Source organism: Podospora pseudocomata (assembly GCF_035222375.1).
Source record: "Podospora pseudocomata strain CBS 415.72m chromosome 2 map unlocalized CBS415.72m_2.2, whole genome shotgun sequence".
In the NCBI taxonomy this organism is placed as follows: Eukaryota; Fungi; Ascomycota; class Sordariomycetes; order Sordariales; family Podosporaceae; genus Podospora; species Podospora pseudocomata.
This window is the reverse complement of record NW_026946366.1, coordinates 573,341-586,954: the sequence shown is the minus strand read 5'-3', so window position 1 is coordinate 586,954 and position 13,614 is coordinate 573,341. Positions and strand designations below refer to the sequence as shown.

Sequence of the window (13,614 nt, the reverse complement as noted above, 5' to 3'; positions counted from 1 at the left end):
AAAGCCCAGATTTTGTCGCTGGTATATATATATATATCTGAACTCACCTCGCCATACTCTCGCAACAGGTTGTTCGTTACGCTCTGCCTTACCCTTAATCTGCGCGAATCACACCACCGGCGACAATGGATGCCGATAATGACGAATGTTTGCTATTTGTGGACGATTCCAACGTGTGGATCGAGGCTCAGAAGTTCGCCGCCTCGGGCAATTCACATATGCCCAAGCTCACAGACGGTGATCAGGACCCACGTCTCCGGATCAATATAGGAAGGTTAGTCAACACACTCTGCGATGGCCGAATTCAGCGCCAATCTTACATCTACGGCTCTCGGCCACCGCCTAATGATTTGGTATGGGATCAATACAAGAAGTGCAGCTTCAAAACCAAGATATACGATCGCGGCGCCAATGGGAGGGAGAAGGAGGTGGACAACTCCATGTCGGCAGATATGACCGAGGAGGCTGTTGATCTTAGGGCCGTGGCGAAATTTGATCAAGCCGTCGAAGAGCGGAAAAAAAGAACAGTCTTTATCGTTATCACGGGAGATCGCGATATGCTCCCCGCGATCAGAAAGGTGTTGGGATGTGGCATCCGAGTCGAACTCTGGGGGTGGAACTCCGGGATGGCCAGGGAATACTTGAGGGAAAGAAATACCAATGGCCGACTATCGGTCAAGTTCTTGGACAACATATTCAACCAAGTGTCGTTCACCAACTTCCGCTCCACCCGAAACACCAGGGTCGTTCCCGCCTACACGATTGTGATTTTGGAGCCAGAGGATCTCGCTGAGGAAACATGGAACGACTCTTACGTGGCGAAGGTCCTCCTCGAGTTGGGACGTTTGTTCTACACCACGCGTTCAAAGAATGGATCAGAAATATTCGTCGAGTTCCCCACGGTGAAGAACATCGAGGCCATCATCGTAAAAGCACGGGAACTGTTTGGCGAGAAGACCATCATCATGTCATGGCCCGTCTATGCCAGTAGGTTCAACAAGGATGTGTCGGAGATTGTCGAGACGAGCAACATGTTTTTACCGCTGGAAAATGACAACCGAGCCTCCAGCTCCCCTCTCAGTACGAAGCACGACGCGCAAAGCTCGCTGGAAAACAGTGTTGATCTTGGAAGTGGCCCACCCGAAGCCGGAGACGAAAAAGCAGAAGTCCACGAGGCCGAGGCTGAAGGGGGCGGAGATCCCGATGATGAGGAGGGCTGGGAGCAGGTGAAGTCTCGATCTCGGCCAGGGAGAGCTCACGGACGTGCTCAGCGTGGGACTCAAGGGTGTCCCAAAGGCCAGCATTGCGGAGATAGGGGTGAATGTGGTTATAAGCATACAAGCAAGGAAATGGCTCGCTTTCGGGATAATCCGACCAAGGACTTTAGGTTGTGGAAAACAAAGAAATGCACGGCTGTTGGGTGTCGCAGGGGCGAACGCTGTGCATTTGCTCACTCGACGGAGGAGACATGGTGTCTTTCGTGCAATGACTACGGTCACTCGACGGAAGATTGTAGGTTGTGAAACACCTGTGTTGGTGGATAGACGTTGGGATAGTTATATCTTTGTCTACAATGGGAAGGAAAAGGCACTTCTGGTAATCTGTCGTTCTCTCAGGGTCGGAAATCTTTTGATATATGTTTTCAAAAACATCCCAGCACATCTCACCCTTTGAAAAAAAGAACCAGCTTTATTCGCCTCGTTACTAGTGACCTGGTGATTCAGTACACAGCTCCCATCCCAAATTCTAGCGTCCTCGTCAGCACTGTCGCCCCCAGGAACATGAATAAACTTCCACCATGGCCCGGGCCTTGCACAAGCGCCTTCGCGTCCCTGCTTCTCTCCATCAGCCCAACCCTCCCAGCATATTCTCGGACGGGGGTTTCATCTTTATTTCGGGTCCTCGGGAACCAACTAAACACCACACACCTCGCATAAGACTTTGCCCTTCCCTAACCATGTTATCGCCCAAAAATGCTCTCTGCTCCTCGAAAGCCGTTGCCCCCTCGTCGCTCGTTTCCCCCTCTCCCCCCTCCTCCCCCTTTCTTACCATCTCATCACTTGCCACCTTTCCATCCCCACCACACAGGTTGAGATAGGATGCCCGGCTGGAAATATGCCTTCTCCCTCAGCAGAGAAGCCGTCAAGGCCGCCACACCCCCGGGAACGGTCCGGCTGATCGAGCCCACGACCACGGTCGTCATCCCAGAGGGAGGCGTGACAACAACGGACCGGTTCTCAAAGTACCCCCTCCCAACCCCAGACCCGGCAGACCCCCTGAACTGGGCCCCGTGGAGGAAGCTGGCGTGCATCAGCACCGTCTCGCTGTACGCCTTTGTGAGCAATTTCATCTCGGCTTGTATCGCGCCTGCGTTGCCGGTGTGGAATCTGGAGTTTCCCGAGGATCAGAGGAAGATTGAAGAGTTGATGCAGTTTGTTGCGGTAAGCCCTTTCCCTCATAAAAGGGTGAAGGGTAATGATCGAGCTGACAGAAAAGATAGTACAATATTCTCCTGTTGGGGTTTGGAAATGTGTTTCTCGTGCCGGTGGCGAATATCTTCGGGAGGAGGGCCATTGTCCTTATTTCGGCGCTCATTCTGTTCATCTCCACGGCTGTCGGGGCGACAACCTCCAACTTTGTTGGCATCTTGGTTGTGAGATGCTTTCAGGGGTTTGGGAGTAGTGCGTCCGAGACGGTGGTGCCGGCGGTGGTGGGGGAGATGTATTTTGTGCATGAGAGGGGGAGGTGGATGGTATGTTTCCCCCGTTCTTCTCCAACATCGAACTCTCGCTGACGCGGCTGCTCAGGCGTTCTACACAGCAGCCCTAGCAAGCGGCTCCGTCGTGGGCGGTATATCAGGCGGCTACATCGCTGTCAGGCTGGGTTGGTTCCAAGTCTTTTGGGTCAGCGCTGTTCTGGCGGGCATCACGTTCTTGTGTTCGGTCTTATTCGTCCCGGAAACGATCTACGAACGTGGAGCCCACTGCTTGCCAATCCAGAGGAATCTTCCCCGACCATCGAGGTATTGGCCCCGGACACCTGCGCCGTACCTCAGCCTGGTTACTTTGCCATCGATGAGGATGACGCTGCCGTCGAGGTTTCGGTATACCGGGGAGTTGGACCCGACGTATACATGGTATCAGCCGTCATCTTCTGGGGACCTCAGCAGCTCCACTGCCATGACACCCACTAGATTGTCAAAGCAGGTCAGGTCGTCGAGAGCAACGGGCCCGGGGAACTTCTCCTACCACCCTTATACCTTTTCTGATTCGCTCAAGTTTGGGATGTACAGAGGTAGAATCAAGTACCAGTTTATGAAGCCGTGGTATACCCTCCGGCTGCCAGCCACGTGGATTGCCATGCTGCAGTATGGTGGCTTGGTCGGTGCTGTGGCCGTCATCTCCACCATCGGACCTCAGCTGCTCATTCTTCCGCCGTATGACTGGGGCGCGGACACGGGGCTTTTGTTCATAGGCGCGTTGATTGGTATAGTCTTTGGTGCTATCACTACTGCCCTCCTAGCAGACCGCCGGTTGAAGGCTTTTGCGAAGAAGCAAGACCACGGTTATGCCGAGCCGGAGACGAGACTGCCGATTATGTTGCCTGCTCTGGCGTTGGGGACGGGTGGGCTGTTGGTGTTTGGGTTCTGCGCGCAGTATCCGGGGGAGTACCAGTGGATTGGGCTTCAGGTGGCGTACGGGATGGTGGCTTTTGCGTTGACGCAGGTGCCGAGTTTGTGGTTCAGTTATGTGAGTGACCCCCACACACCTTCCATGATATCAATGAGATTGAAGTTAACTGGTCATTTTCCAGCTCATTGACGCGTACAACCAGCTCGCCAGTGACTGCTTTGCCATGATCTGTATCTTGAGAGGAATGGTGCCATTCATTTGGTTGCTGTTTGTCATTCAGTGGATTGAGAGGGACGGGTATTTGGTTCCGTTTGGAGGTTTCACGGTGATTATGGGGGTATTTTCGTTGTTGATTGTGCCGATATTGTGGGCGGGGAAGAGGATGAGGATTGCTACGGCGAGGTATGTGGTTGGGAATCAGTGAGTGGGGGGTGGGGTTTGGATATTGTGATACCATTTATGCGTAATACTCTCTTTGTGTTTTTGGCCTTGATAGAAGAGGTTGACCAGTGATGCCCCATCCATTACATCTTCTCTGCATCGTGCCTGCCCTTTTCATCATTTTTCGGAGGCTTGTGTCCGGCGAACCGGACCAGGCAGGTTGGTGGTCCTTCCATCAGTACGGGCAGGAAGGCACTCTTGAAACGAGTTGATTCAGGGTAAGAATTACTTTGACTGCGGACGCATTGCTCCCATTGTCCAAGATTTAGTGAGAAGTTTACCTCACAACCCGTGTCTTCCATTATCACCATCCAGCATCAGTATACCCCCGCCCAACCACCTCCAGGACACCAAAATCATCGTCTATCTGCTTCCGACAAGCACTTACTCCCGTCAACACAACAACCTCACGCCCAGCATCACACCACCGCCCACCCAGCATCAACCGCCAACCAAACCCCATTCACAGCCCAGCATGTCTAACCCCGCCCCCACCACAGTCCCTATCCCCATCGATATCATCATCGTCGAAGACGCCGTCACAAAGCCAGCATGTCTCATCAAAGTATTCCCCTCCCCTTTCCCTTCCCCTTCCCCTTCCCATTTCCCTCCCCTTTGCTAACCCCCTATGCAATAGATGACCTGGAACTGGAACACCATAGACTCCTGCTTCCTCTCAGAGACGTAGCAAGTCAGAAGCGACGGCCACATGGCAGCAGCCTGCATCGCCGTCCTCCTCCTCGCCCTTTTGCTAGAAGGTCTCCGGCGCCTGACTCGGGAATACGACCGCCACCTCCTCCGTCACCACGCCCACAAATACCCCCATCACCAACATCACGGCCATCCCGGTGAGATAATCTTGATGGATACGGAACCTGTCCCTCCCCATCCTGTAGGAAGGAGGATGACGCCCTCGTCGTCTCTGAGGCCTCTGACGGCGGAGCAGTCGAGGGTGGCAAGTGCGGTTAATCTGAATGCGGCACATGGGGAGGGGATAGGACAAGTGGACGGGCAGTGTGCGAGCAGGCCGCGGCGGCAGAAGGAGGAGAGTCATCATACTGGGGGTGAACACGAGAGAAAGGAAGGGTGCGAGCGTTATAGGCCGGGGTTTTGTGAGCAGTTTTTGAGGGCGTTGTTGCATTTGGTTAATTTTGTGGTGGCTTATTTGTTGATGCTGTGAGTACTTTTCAGGGTGGGGAGGGGGTTGAAGGGATATGCTGACGAGATTATAGGATGGGGATGTACTATAATGGGTTTGTGCTGTTCTCGATTTTCTTTGGGGTGTTTTTGGGGTATTTGTTGTTTCACTGGACGAGGGTGGGGAAGTAAGTGTTTCTGGAAAAAGAAGGGAAGAAAGATGAAGCTGACGTGTGTGTTGACGAGACAGACATGACAGTAAGCGGTGTGGCGAGTTGGAGGATGTGACTGTTTGTTGTGGGTGATGGCGTGGTCGAGGTAGGAAAAGACTGTCGAGTGTTGGGCATGGGCGATTCTCTCCTAGGTAATTGGTAATGCGCTGTAGAGCAGGGTTTGAGGGAGCAGGAGTTAATGAATATCAGTTGGGATAGCTACTTTTTCTGCCTGTCCATGACGCGTGTGTAATGCTGTAGCCATGACATGATTGGGCAATGCCCTTGCTGTGATATTAACACATTAAACCATGAATTGTGAAGAACGGGACTGAATTCTTTTCGATGCCCACTGTTGCCGTACAAGGTGTTTCTTGGAACTGTAAAGGCTCAAAATAAGCCCATATCAACATAACCTCCATCGTAATTACATCATCCATCATATACACACTGGGTATCTTCATATCCCATATCACATTCCCATACACACATCTTCAAGCACCCAACCCCATAACTACCGTCACCACAGTCACCAAAGTGATGATAATACTCCCCGACCGTCCCACTTGCTCAGCAGCACCAGCTGTCGAGCTGGTAGACACCACCTCCTCCCCATTCCCTCCCTCACCATCACCATTATCACCGCCACCGTCTCCAGTAGACGACGACCCATCAGAAGTACTCGTCGAAGTAGTCGTCGTCGTTGGCGGGCTCCAAGTCTTGTACGTATTTGGCACGACATCCCTGAAGGAATTGTAAAAATACTCGTCGCAGTTGGTGTAGCATGTGTACTGATCGCGAAAGACGGTGTAGCCGAGATGAATCGCCTGTGCATACAGGGTATTATCCATGTTCCACGCATCGGTGATGGTAGCTTCCGCGTCGTGGTTAGCCTGTCGCTCCCCCAAGTCTCGCTTGTCGTAGACGGCTGTGTTGTACCACTCCTTCATTGCTATCCCCTTCCCCGAGAGAGCCGAGACGCGGGTGGCAATGCAGGAGGGCATGATGTAGAGGGAGACGGTCTCGCGCCTGCCGTTGTGGGAGGTGATGGAGGTATCGACGCGGCGGTACTCGAAGTGGTATTTACCCGAGGGGCAGCAGGCTAGGCCCGTGGCGGTTACGTCGTAGGTTTTGGTGGGGGAGGGCTCGCTGAAGACGAAGGTTGGGAGGTCGAAGCGGCCCGAGGTGAAGGTTTTTGCGACGGAGTAGCCTACCGGGCATTCCGAGTACCAGGTTTGGATGTCTGGGTTCTCGGCGGATTGGGGGGCTACGGTGGCGGAGGGGAAGCATTCTGGGTGGAGGTAGGTGTTTGGTTCGCCGAAGCCGGTGTGGGTGCAGCGGAGCCAGTCGGGGGAAGGGTTGGGCCAGGACATCCAGCAGTAGGTTGAGACTTGCCAGAAGTTGGACTCGGCGAGGCAGGACGGGTCGGGGGTGAATTGGGTTGCTGGGAAGGGGGGAGGGGGTGTGTAGGTGAAGGTGGAGGGAGGGGGTGTTTTCTCGGGGGGTTGTGGGAGGGGGTTGCTTGGGTTGCAAGCGATGCCATAGCATGTTGATGTCGTCTCAGCACCGGGGTAGATGTATTTCCAGATGGCTAGCAAAGGGTCAGTATAACGGATGTAAGAGGGAGCATCAGCACAAGCTCAACACTCACTCGCTGCTTGGGCAAAAATCTTGTCTTGGTCATAGTCGTATGCCGCGGTCGTGGTCGTGGCACGAATGGTGATGGTGGATCTCCCAGACGTCTCTACCCGATATGTATCCTGGTTCAGAGTGAGCGTTTGACCCGAAAGCCGCTCAATCGACTCGGCAATGCAAGTAGCTTGCAAGGTCCCTGAGCCTGGCCATGAGGTGGTTGAGACAGAAAAGTCAAAACCGGTCGGGCAGCAGTAGCTGGTGGCGAGGGAAACATCTTGCAACTCTGTTCCAGTGAACGACCAGGCTGGGGTCATGCCAACCGGGCAGTCACTGAAAGCAATTCTTTCATCATAGCCGGTGGCGCCAGCAGCCCTCATGGGGCAACCCTTGCCTAGATTGTAACGAGTGCATCGTCCATCGCCATAAGCGGGAAGTGTGCAAAGTCCATCCACCCATAGGTTGGTCGTCGCGAGACAGGATGGGTTGAGGGTAAGGACACCCGTGGTGGTGGGCGCAGGAGTTTCCATTCTGAATGGTATCAGAAGATTGCGCGCTCATAGATTGAGCATAAGGCTGTTGTGATGAGACACGGGATGTGGAGGAGTATTTGAACTGCCATTGTAAACGCGCTGGACTGGATGTCTCCGTAAACAAAGCCAATAGTTCCTCAAAAGAGTCAGGCTTACCACCTTGGCGCAGGGTTGTTTTGGTCTTGGTGACCCATATCTAGAAGGCAACTGGTTAGCACGGCAAAACATCACCTGCAGGAAGGATCAGAAACCTAGTTGAGATACTGGCGACCGGGCCGCGGGTTACGACAAACACAATGGCATTTGGGTGGGCCTGTTGTTGCGTGAGAAGTCATCTACTTGGCCAAGGTGAATGCCATGTTGTGAGACCAACGTACAATGGAGGAAACTGGCAATTCCTGAGATAATAATACTGCTCCAACTAGAAGAGGTGAGAAGATCTAAATAATCATCTATACAGTCGGTAGTCATGTAGATTGAGTTTTCCTAGATGCCAGATGAAGCTTCACATGCCCACCTTGAGCGCCACAAAATGAAGCTTGAAAGTTCAAGTGGAGCAAGAAGCTTGGGGCATCAGCTCCACTCTTCACCAGCGGGGCACATTCCTGCCGCTGTTCACCGCCAAAAATTTCTGGGGAACTCGCTCGAACAACGAGTGCGCTGGACTGACTGTCAATCATCCGCAACAACTCCAGACCCATCACAAGTCTTTGTAGCAATTGACTTGCAACAACACCCCACACCATGGCAGGATCATCATTAAAGAAGCGCTCCTTCAGCGACGGCCCCAAGGGCAAGGCACAAAGACCAACCAAGAAGCAGAGACAAGTCGCCGCATACCACAGCAGCTCCGAGGAAGAAGACTCCGAGAATGACGAAGGCGGTGCCATTCCCTCCAACCTGCTCGATTCGGACGAAGAGGATCTAGACAACCTCGAGGCCGACGACGGCGCCTCCACCGAAGCCGAAGACTCAGATTCCCAGTCCAACAGCGATTCGGCGCCAAATTCCAAGTCCAAATCCCAACAACCAAAATCAGAGACAAAACAGAAGAAATTTGTCGCCAAAGATGCGCCAGCTTCAGATAACTCCTCCGGCGACGAGGATGGCGATGGCGATAACGGATCTTCAGACGAGGACGACGACGCCCACAGCGGCAGCGACGATGGGCTTGGCACAGGCGCGAACCGCATGAAGTCGAAGCGCAACGACCCAGAAGCCTTCGCGACGTCCATCTCCAAGATGCTTTCCAGTAAACTCCCTACCTCCAAGCGCGCCGATCCAATTGTAGCGCGCAGCGCGGTAGCGGCGGAGAATGCGAAGCAGCTGGTGGACACTGCGCTCGAGGCCAAGGCACGCAAGAGATTGCGCGAGCAGAAGCGGTTGGCGATGGAGAAGGGCCGCGTGAGAGATGTGTTGGTACCTAGCACCAAGCGCACACTGAACCTGCAGACGGGCGAGATTGAGGAGGAACTTGAGGATGGTGCTGAGACAACTGGCCAGCTTTTGGCGACGGAGAGGAGGTTGAGAAAGGTTGCGCAACGTGGTGTGGTCAAACTTTTCAATGCCGTGCGCGCAGCTCAGGTCAAGGCTTCGGAGGCGGAAAGGGTGGTAAGAAAGGAGGGTATGGTGGGTGTTAAGAGGAAGGAGGAGAAGATTACCGAGATGAGCAGGAAAGGCTTCCTGGACCTCATTGCGAATGGGGGTGGAGGGTTGAAGAAGGGTGGCTTGGAGGAGGCATAGAGTGATCTCTCCATTACAGATGTTGGGGAGACAGAGGGGTGTTCTACTGCTTATAGAGCAGAGGTTACATCTTATTTACACATGGCCCCAGTATAGGATGCCTTACTACTATTTTACATGTACACATGCTCGATCAGAGCAAGAGATTCCCAGACCATCCCGGAGCCGCAAGATTTGTCATCAGTTACATCGTGAGCTATTGCGCGGAAAACGCACTAGCCAACCCCCTATGCTTTTGGTATCTATCTTCAACAACTATGCCCGTGTATCGCTGCCGCAACGCCGACCAAGAAACGATAATCCGGAGAATGCAATATATATTGGCAGGCCTTAGTTGAAGTCGCTCGACTGAAGGTTCCTTGTCATGGAGGGGAGCTTGACCCGGAGGCCATCCAGCTCGGGAGTCATGATGACCTGGCAGCCCAGCCGACTGGTCTCAGTAAGACCGAAGGCAAGATCGAGCATGTCGTTCTCATCATCATCCGGCTCGGGCATCTTGTCGTAGTAGTCAGGGTCCTCAACAATGACGTGGCATGTCGAGCAGGCGCAGGAACCGCCACAGGCACCCTCCATCTCCAAATCATGAGCCTGGGCAATATCCAAGAGGTTGTCGCCCTTGCAAACGGCAATCTTAGTCTCAACACCCTCCTTGTCGATGAAGGTTACCCAAAGCCTTTGATGTGTTAGTTCAAGGATGTCGAAAAGGGGGGTTTTTGCACATACTCTTCACCTGGCTTTGGGGTGTCGACGTGACCATGGAAAAGTGAGGCTGAGGTGGACAAGGTGCGAGGTTGAGCGGAGGATGTGGCCGGTACACATACACGGCGAGGGGCGGAGGCAGCGGCGGAGGAGAGCACCGAGGACCGGGCCGGACCGGAAGGTCTCAAGGTGGCGGTCGGCCTGCTGTAGCACCGGAGCTGTTGTGCCTGTTGTGCAAGGGAAGTTGTCGCATTCTTGCTGGAGGCAACCCTTAGTCTCGGGAGGACGCTGGCAAAAACTCTTTGAGTCGACATCTTGACTGTTTGGCGTGTGTTTATATCTCCAGGAAGACTTGAGAGGGAAACAAGCGTGGGAAGCCGGAGAGAAAAAGCAAACAGCCTAGAAGGCTCCGAAACCCGGGGAAAGCTGCGAGTGACAAACAACCTAATGGCCGAGAAACCCCTCCCGAGAGGTACAATATATACAATACGCAATGAGGGCTCCTCTGTGTCTATTCACTGCCTCATGCAAAAAGGGCACACGGTGGAGCAGGTATGGTTATTTGAGACGAGGGAGGCAACTGAATAATGAATTATCATTATCTGATCTAACATTCGTCCATTCAACATCCCGATAAACGATATGAAAATTTACCCGCAAAAGATGACAGTAGCCAAGCATTGAGGTGGGCGGGCGGCGCTTATCGGTGGCCCCGATAATGCAATATGGGGATGGCGCTTGGGCTCTTTTGGGGTAGCTCTTGCATGCTTAGCTTATCGCCAAATGATTTCACCGCACCTCATTGTGTCCCAGCACATGCGAAATATCAGCGGGGCAATTCGCCAAAGAACCCAGCCCAAAATTCACCACCATAACATGCTCCTGCGCCTACAGAAGCACCAGTAACCAGCATGGCTCACCACAGTGACAACGGGGTCAATCCCCTAAGACCCTACTACATTCCCCCTTCGATCGGCGAACCTCCCGAGTCCCTCCCCACACCACCCGGCCCAAAAGCCTTCGCCCAAGCCGGCAACTCAACCGGCCAGTATGCTACTAAGGCACGCGACCTCTTTTCCGACATCGACTACAAGAACTACATAGCTGAGCCTTCGCCATCAGTTGTACAGACAGTCAAGGAGGTGCTGGATGAGCTGCTATGGAAGTACTCGTCGGTGCTGATGGCCCAACCCTTCGATGTGGCCAAGACAATCATGCAAGTCAGGAAACAGGATGATTTGGGAGGACTAGCAGCTGCCGCTGAGGAAGCGGAGGAGGCAAGGCGACAGCAAGCACAAGCAGCGGCTGCTGCTGCTGCGAATCCGTGGAATACTCAGTTTGACGACGAGGTATGCTGCCGTTGGGTATCGTGGGCAACACCATCGAACCACGCCCCACTTCCATACCCCAAGCAGACGACTAACACGCAACTTACAGGAACAAGCCCACGACTCAGACTCGGATGCCGATGAAATGGCATATTTCACCTCAAACCAACCACGAACTCCCTCTCCAACAGCTACCCGCGGGAGACCGAACCCAATGACCCCACTTGATACCCCACGAACGCCTGGAAAGCCAGCCCCTGTACCGGCACATCAACTGGCCATTCGAACCCCCGACTCTGTGTTGGAAGTTATCGCACAGCTATGGCAGAAGGAAGGTGCGTGGGGTGTTTGGAAGGGTTCAAACGTGACCTTTATCTACTCGGTACTCCACTCGTTACTGGAGAACTGGTCCAGGAGTCTACTCAGCGCGCTTCTCAACGTACCAGACCTCGGCGTCAAGAACGATGCGGACCGGTTGATTGATATCGCCGCACCATATCCATGGGCCTCTCTTTGTGTGGCTGCCGCCGCGGCGGTTGTTACTGGCCTGATCCTCTCTCCCCTGGATCTGATCCGCACACGGTATGCCTCCTTGAAGCTGTCTAATTCTACCATGTACTAAACAACGTTTAGCATGATTATCACATCCACCTCTCGCGCTTCCAGGCGCACCTTGACCGCCCTCCGCAGCCTCCCCTCCTACTTCTGCCCCTCCGCCGTCTTTTTCCCAACGGTCCTCCACTCCCTCGTCCACCCTCTCCTTACCCTTTCAACACCCCTTGTTCTCCGAACACAATTCATGATCGACAGGGAGATTGCTCCCGCGAGCTTCTCCATCGCCAAATTCTGCTCCTCGGCTGTAGCGCTGTGCATCAAGCTCCCACTCGAGACGGTCCTCCGCAGAGGTCAGGTCGCGGTCCTCAACACACCAGAGTACCTCCAAGCTCTCGAGGCGCCTCCTCCTGTCAAGGGCAAGAAGAGTGCTGTGGCACCGCCAGAAAGTCTGGAAACTATTGTCCCTGTTGGGAAATACAATGGTGTGTTTGGGACGATGTACAGTATTGTCAATGAGGAGGGGTCGCATGCTGTTGTTAAGCCTTCGAAGGTGGTGGAAACAGCGAGGGGAAGGAAGAAGGGGGGGAAGCAGGCAAAGGAGCAGCAGTCGATTTCGGAGACGGTGTATAGACGGGGTCAGGGGTTGAATGGGTTGGCGAGGGGTTGGAATGTGAATTGGTGGGGGCTGGTTGGGCTTTGGGTTGCGGGGGTGATGGGGGCTGGTGGGGATGGTGAGTTTTAAGGGGGATGTTGGGGGTGGTTTTGGATATGAGGTGGGGAAAAAAAAGATGTATATACACGTCTTTTGGTCAGGATGGGTGGTATGATATGGGAAAAGAAGAGTGTGAAAGGGATTTCATTTTGTACAAGATGACTTTTATGAAAGAGGCAGGCGTTTTTTTTTTGTGGCTTTTCTTTTTGTTTTGTTCAAAGAGATGGATGGGTTGGGTTGGGTTGGGAGGAGGGGGTTTGATATTATTGTGACTTTATTATGAGGTTTTTGATAAAGAGGATATATATGATTCCCCACTCATGAAAAGAAAACGGAGAGAATGTTGATAGACATTTGGTTGGGATTTGTGTCTGGTTGCTGTGAGATGTGCTAGGTATTAGAGCCTGGGTGTTGATCGTGGATGTCTGTAGGGAGGTACTTTGTTGCTGGGTAGTGTGCATCTTTTCTATGGTCACAATTGCTGAGTCATGTGTGTGTTGTAGGCGATTTTGGTGTTCACCTATTTGAGCACGTTGTAGACGGAGGCCTTTTTTTCTCTCTTTTTGTGTGTGTTTTGCGCAGGTGAATATAGGTGCTTAGTATGTTCGTAGTTCAAGTTTTCGGGTTTTTATTTTTCATAAAGTGTGGCAGGTGAGGAAGGTGACATTGTCCTTCGCCAACCCCTTCATGTATATTTTGACTTTTTGAAAAGCTAAAAATGAAAAAGGGTTCTCAGGGGGAAAGACGAAATATTTATCCGGACCAATTGTTCGATAAGGGTTGAATGAGTTCTCGAGAGGTTGTATATCTCATGTTGGTCAGCAGTACGCTGACGACGTAGATACTTGCGACGGTCATCTGCAGTGTAACAAGAATGGTGGCCCGGTCGATACTTCGCATGAAACTTCTGGGTGAAGACGGAAGAATGGCAGTAATGTGTCGTCAGATGAAAGAGTACAAGAACAATCGGCTGTAAATTGTCACGCCTCA

The 13,614-nt window shown here is 53.0% G+C and overlaps 8 protein-coding genes across 8 annotated transcripts; 6 read left to right on the top strand and 2 right to left on the bottom strand.

The window, feature by feature from the left end:
* Positions 1-125: 125 nt before the first annotated feature.
* Positions 126-1,523, top strand: QC762_206350 (uncharacterized protein; the record flags this gene model as incomplete). Its single annotated transcript, XM_062887536.1, has 1 exon — positions 126-1,523. The coding sequence occupies one exon, from the start codon at positions 126-128 to the stop codon at positions 1,521-1,523; it is 1,398 nt and encodes a 465-aa protein (XP_062745651.1).
* Positions 1,524-2,099: 576 nt separating this feature from the next.
* Positions 2,100-4,056, top strand: QC762_206340 (uncharacterized protein; the record flags this gene model as incomplete). Its single annotated transcript, XM_062887535.1, has 4 exons — positions 2,100-2,441; positions 2,501-2,752; positions 2,808-3,749; positions 3,814-4,056. The coding sequence occupies 4 exons, from the start codon at positions 2,100-2,102 to the stop codon at positions 4,054-4,056; spliced, it is 1,779 nt and encodes a 592-aa protein (XP_062745650.1).
* Positions 4,057-4,144: 88 nt separating this feature from the next.
* ctr4 (copper transporter complex subunit Ctr4) lies at positions 4,145-4,761 on the top strand (the record flags this gene model as incomplete). The annotated part of the gene is made up of 3 exons (XM_062883317.1): positions 4,145-4,232; positions 4,574-4,638; positions 4,711-4,761. 3 exons carry the CDS (start codon positions 4,145-4,147, stop codon positions 4,759-4,761), a joined length of 204 nt encoding a protein of 67 aa, XP_062745649.1.
* Positions 4,762-4,782: 21 nt separating this feature from the next.
* CTR3_1 (Copper Transporter integral membrane protein that functions in high affinity copper transport) lies at positions 4,783-5,642 on the top strand (the record flags this gene model as incomplete). The annotated part of the gene is made up of 3 exons (XM_062887534.1): positions 4,783-5,249; positions 5,306-5,398; positions 5,461-5,642. 3 exons carry the CDS (start codon positions 4,783-4,785, stop codon positions 5,513-5,515), a joined length of 615 nt encoding a protein of 204 aa, XP_062745648.1. The 3' UTR covers positions 5,516-5,642.
* A 96-nt stretch (positions 5,643-5,738) lies between these two features.
* On the bottom strand, positions 5,739-8,144 carry QC762_206320 (uncharacterized protein). Its single transcript, XM_062887533.1, has 3 exons — positions 7,839-8,144; positions 7,074-7,783; positions 5,739-7,013 (listed from the first exon to the last, which is right to left on the bottom strand). Exons 2-3 carry the CDS (start codon positions 7,582-7,584, stop codon positions 5,917-5,919), a joined length of 1,608 nt encoding a protein of 535 aa, XP_062745647.1. The 5' UTR covers positions 7,585-7,783; positions 7,839-8,144; the 3' UTR covers positions 5,739-5,916.
* A 187-nt stretch (positions 8,145-8,331) lies between these two features.
* Positions 8,332-9,330, top strand: RRP15 (pre-60S ribosomal particles component; the record flags this gene model as incomplete). The annotated part of the gene is made up of 1 exon (XM_062887532.1): positions 8,332-9,330. The coding sequence occupies one exon, from the start codon at positions 8,332-8,334 to the stop codon at positions 9,328-9,330; it is 999 nt and encodes a 332-aa protein (XP_062745646.1).
* Positions 9,331-9,333: 3 nt separating this feature from the next.
* YAH1 (mitochondrial matrix iron-sulfur protein) lies at positions 9,334-10,661 on the bottom strand. The gene is made up of 2 exons (XM_062887531.1): positions 10,054-10,661; positions 9,334-10,003 (listed from the first exon to the last, which is right to left on the bottom strand). The coding sequence occupies exons 1-2, from the start codon at positions 10,341-10,343 to the stop codon at positions 9,661-9,663; spliced, it is 633 nt and encodes a 210-aa protein (XP_062745645.1). The 5' UTR covers positions 10,344-10,661; the 3' UTR covers positions 9,334-9,660.
* On the top strand, positions 10,141-12,654 carry QC762_206290 (uncharacterized protein; the record flags this gene model as incomplete). Its single annotated transcript, XM_062887530.1, has 3 exons — positions 10,141-11,378; positions 11,467-11,939; positions 11,991-12,654. Exons 1-3 carry the CDS (start codon positions 10,941-10,943, stop codon positions 12,652-12,654), a joined length of 1,575 nt encoding a protein of 524 aa, XP_062745644.1. The 5' UTR covers positions 10,141-10,940.
* Between the last annotated feature and the right edge of the window lie 960 nt (positions 12,655-13,614).

Excerpts from the sequence above, each read along its gene's own strand:
- QC762_206320 (XM_062887533.1), bottom strand. The coding sequence starts at position 7,584 with ATGGAAACTCCTGCGCCCACCACCACGGGTGTCCTTACCCTCAACCCA. Across the intron at positions 7,014-7,073 it reads GATTTTTGCCCAAGCAGCGA|CCATCTGGAAATACATCTAC; the intron begins GTGAGTGTTGAG and ends ACCCTTTGCTAG.
- YAH1 (XM_062887531.1), bottom strand. The coding sequence starts at position 10,343 with ATGTCGACTCAAAGAGTTTTTGCCAGCGTCCTCCCGAGACTAAGGGTT. Across the intron at positions 10,004-10,053 it reads ACCCCAAAGCCAGGTGAAGA|GCTTTGGGTAACCTTCATCG; the intron begins GTATGTGCAAAA and ends AACACATCAAAG.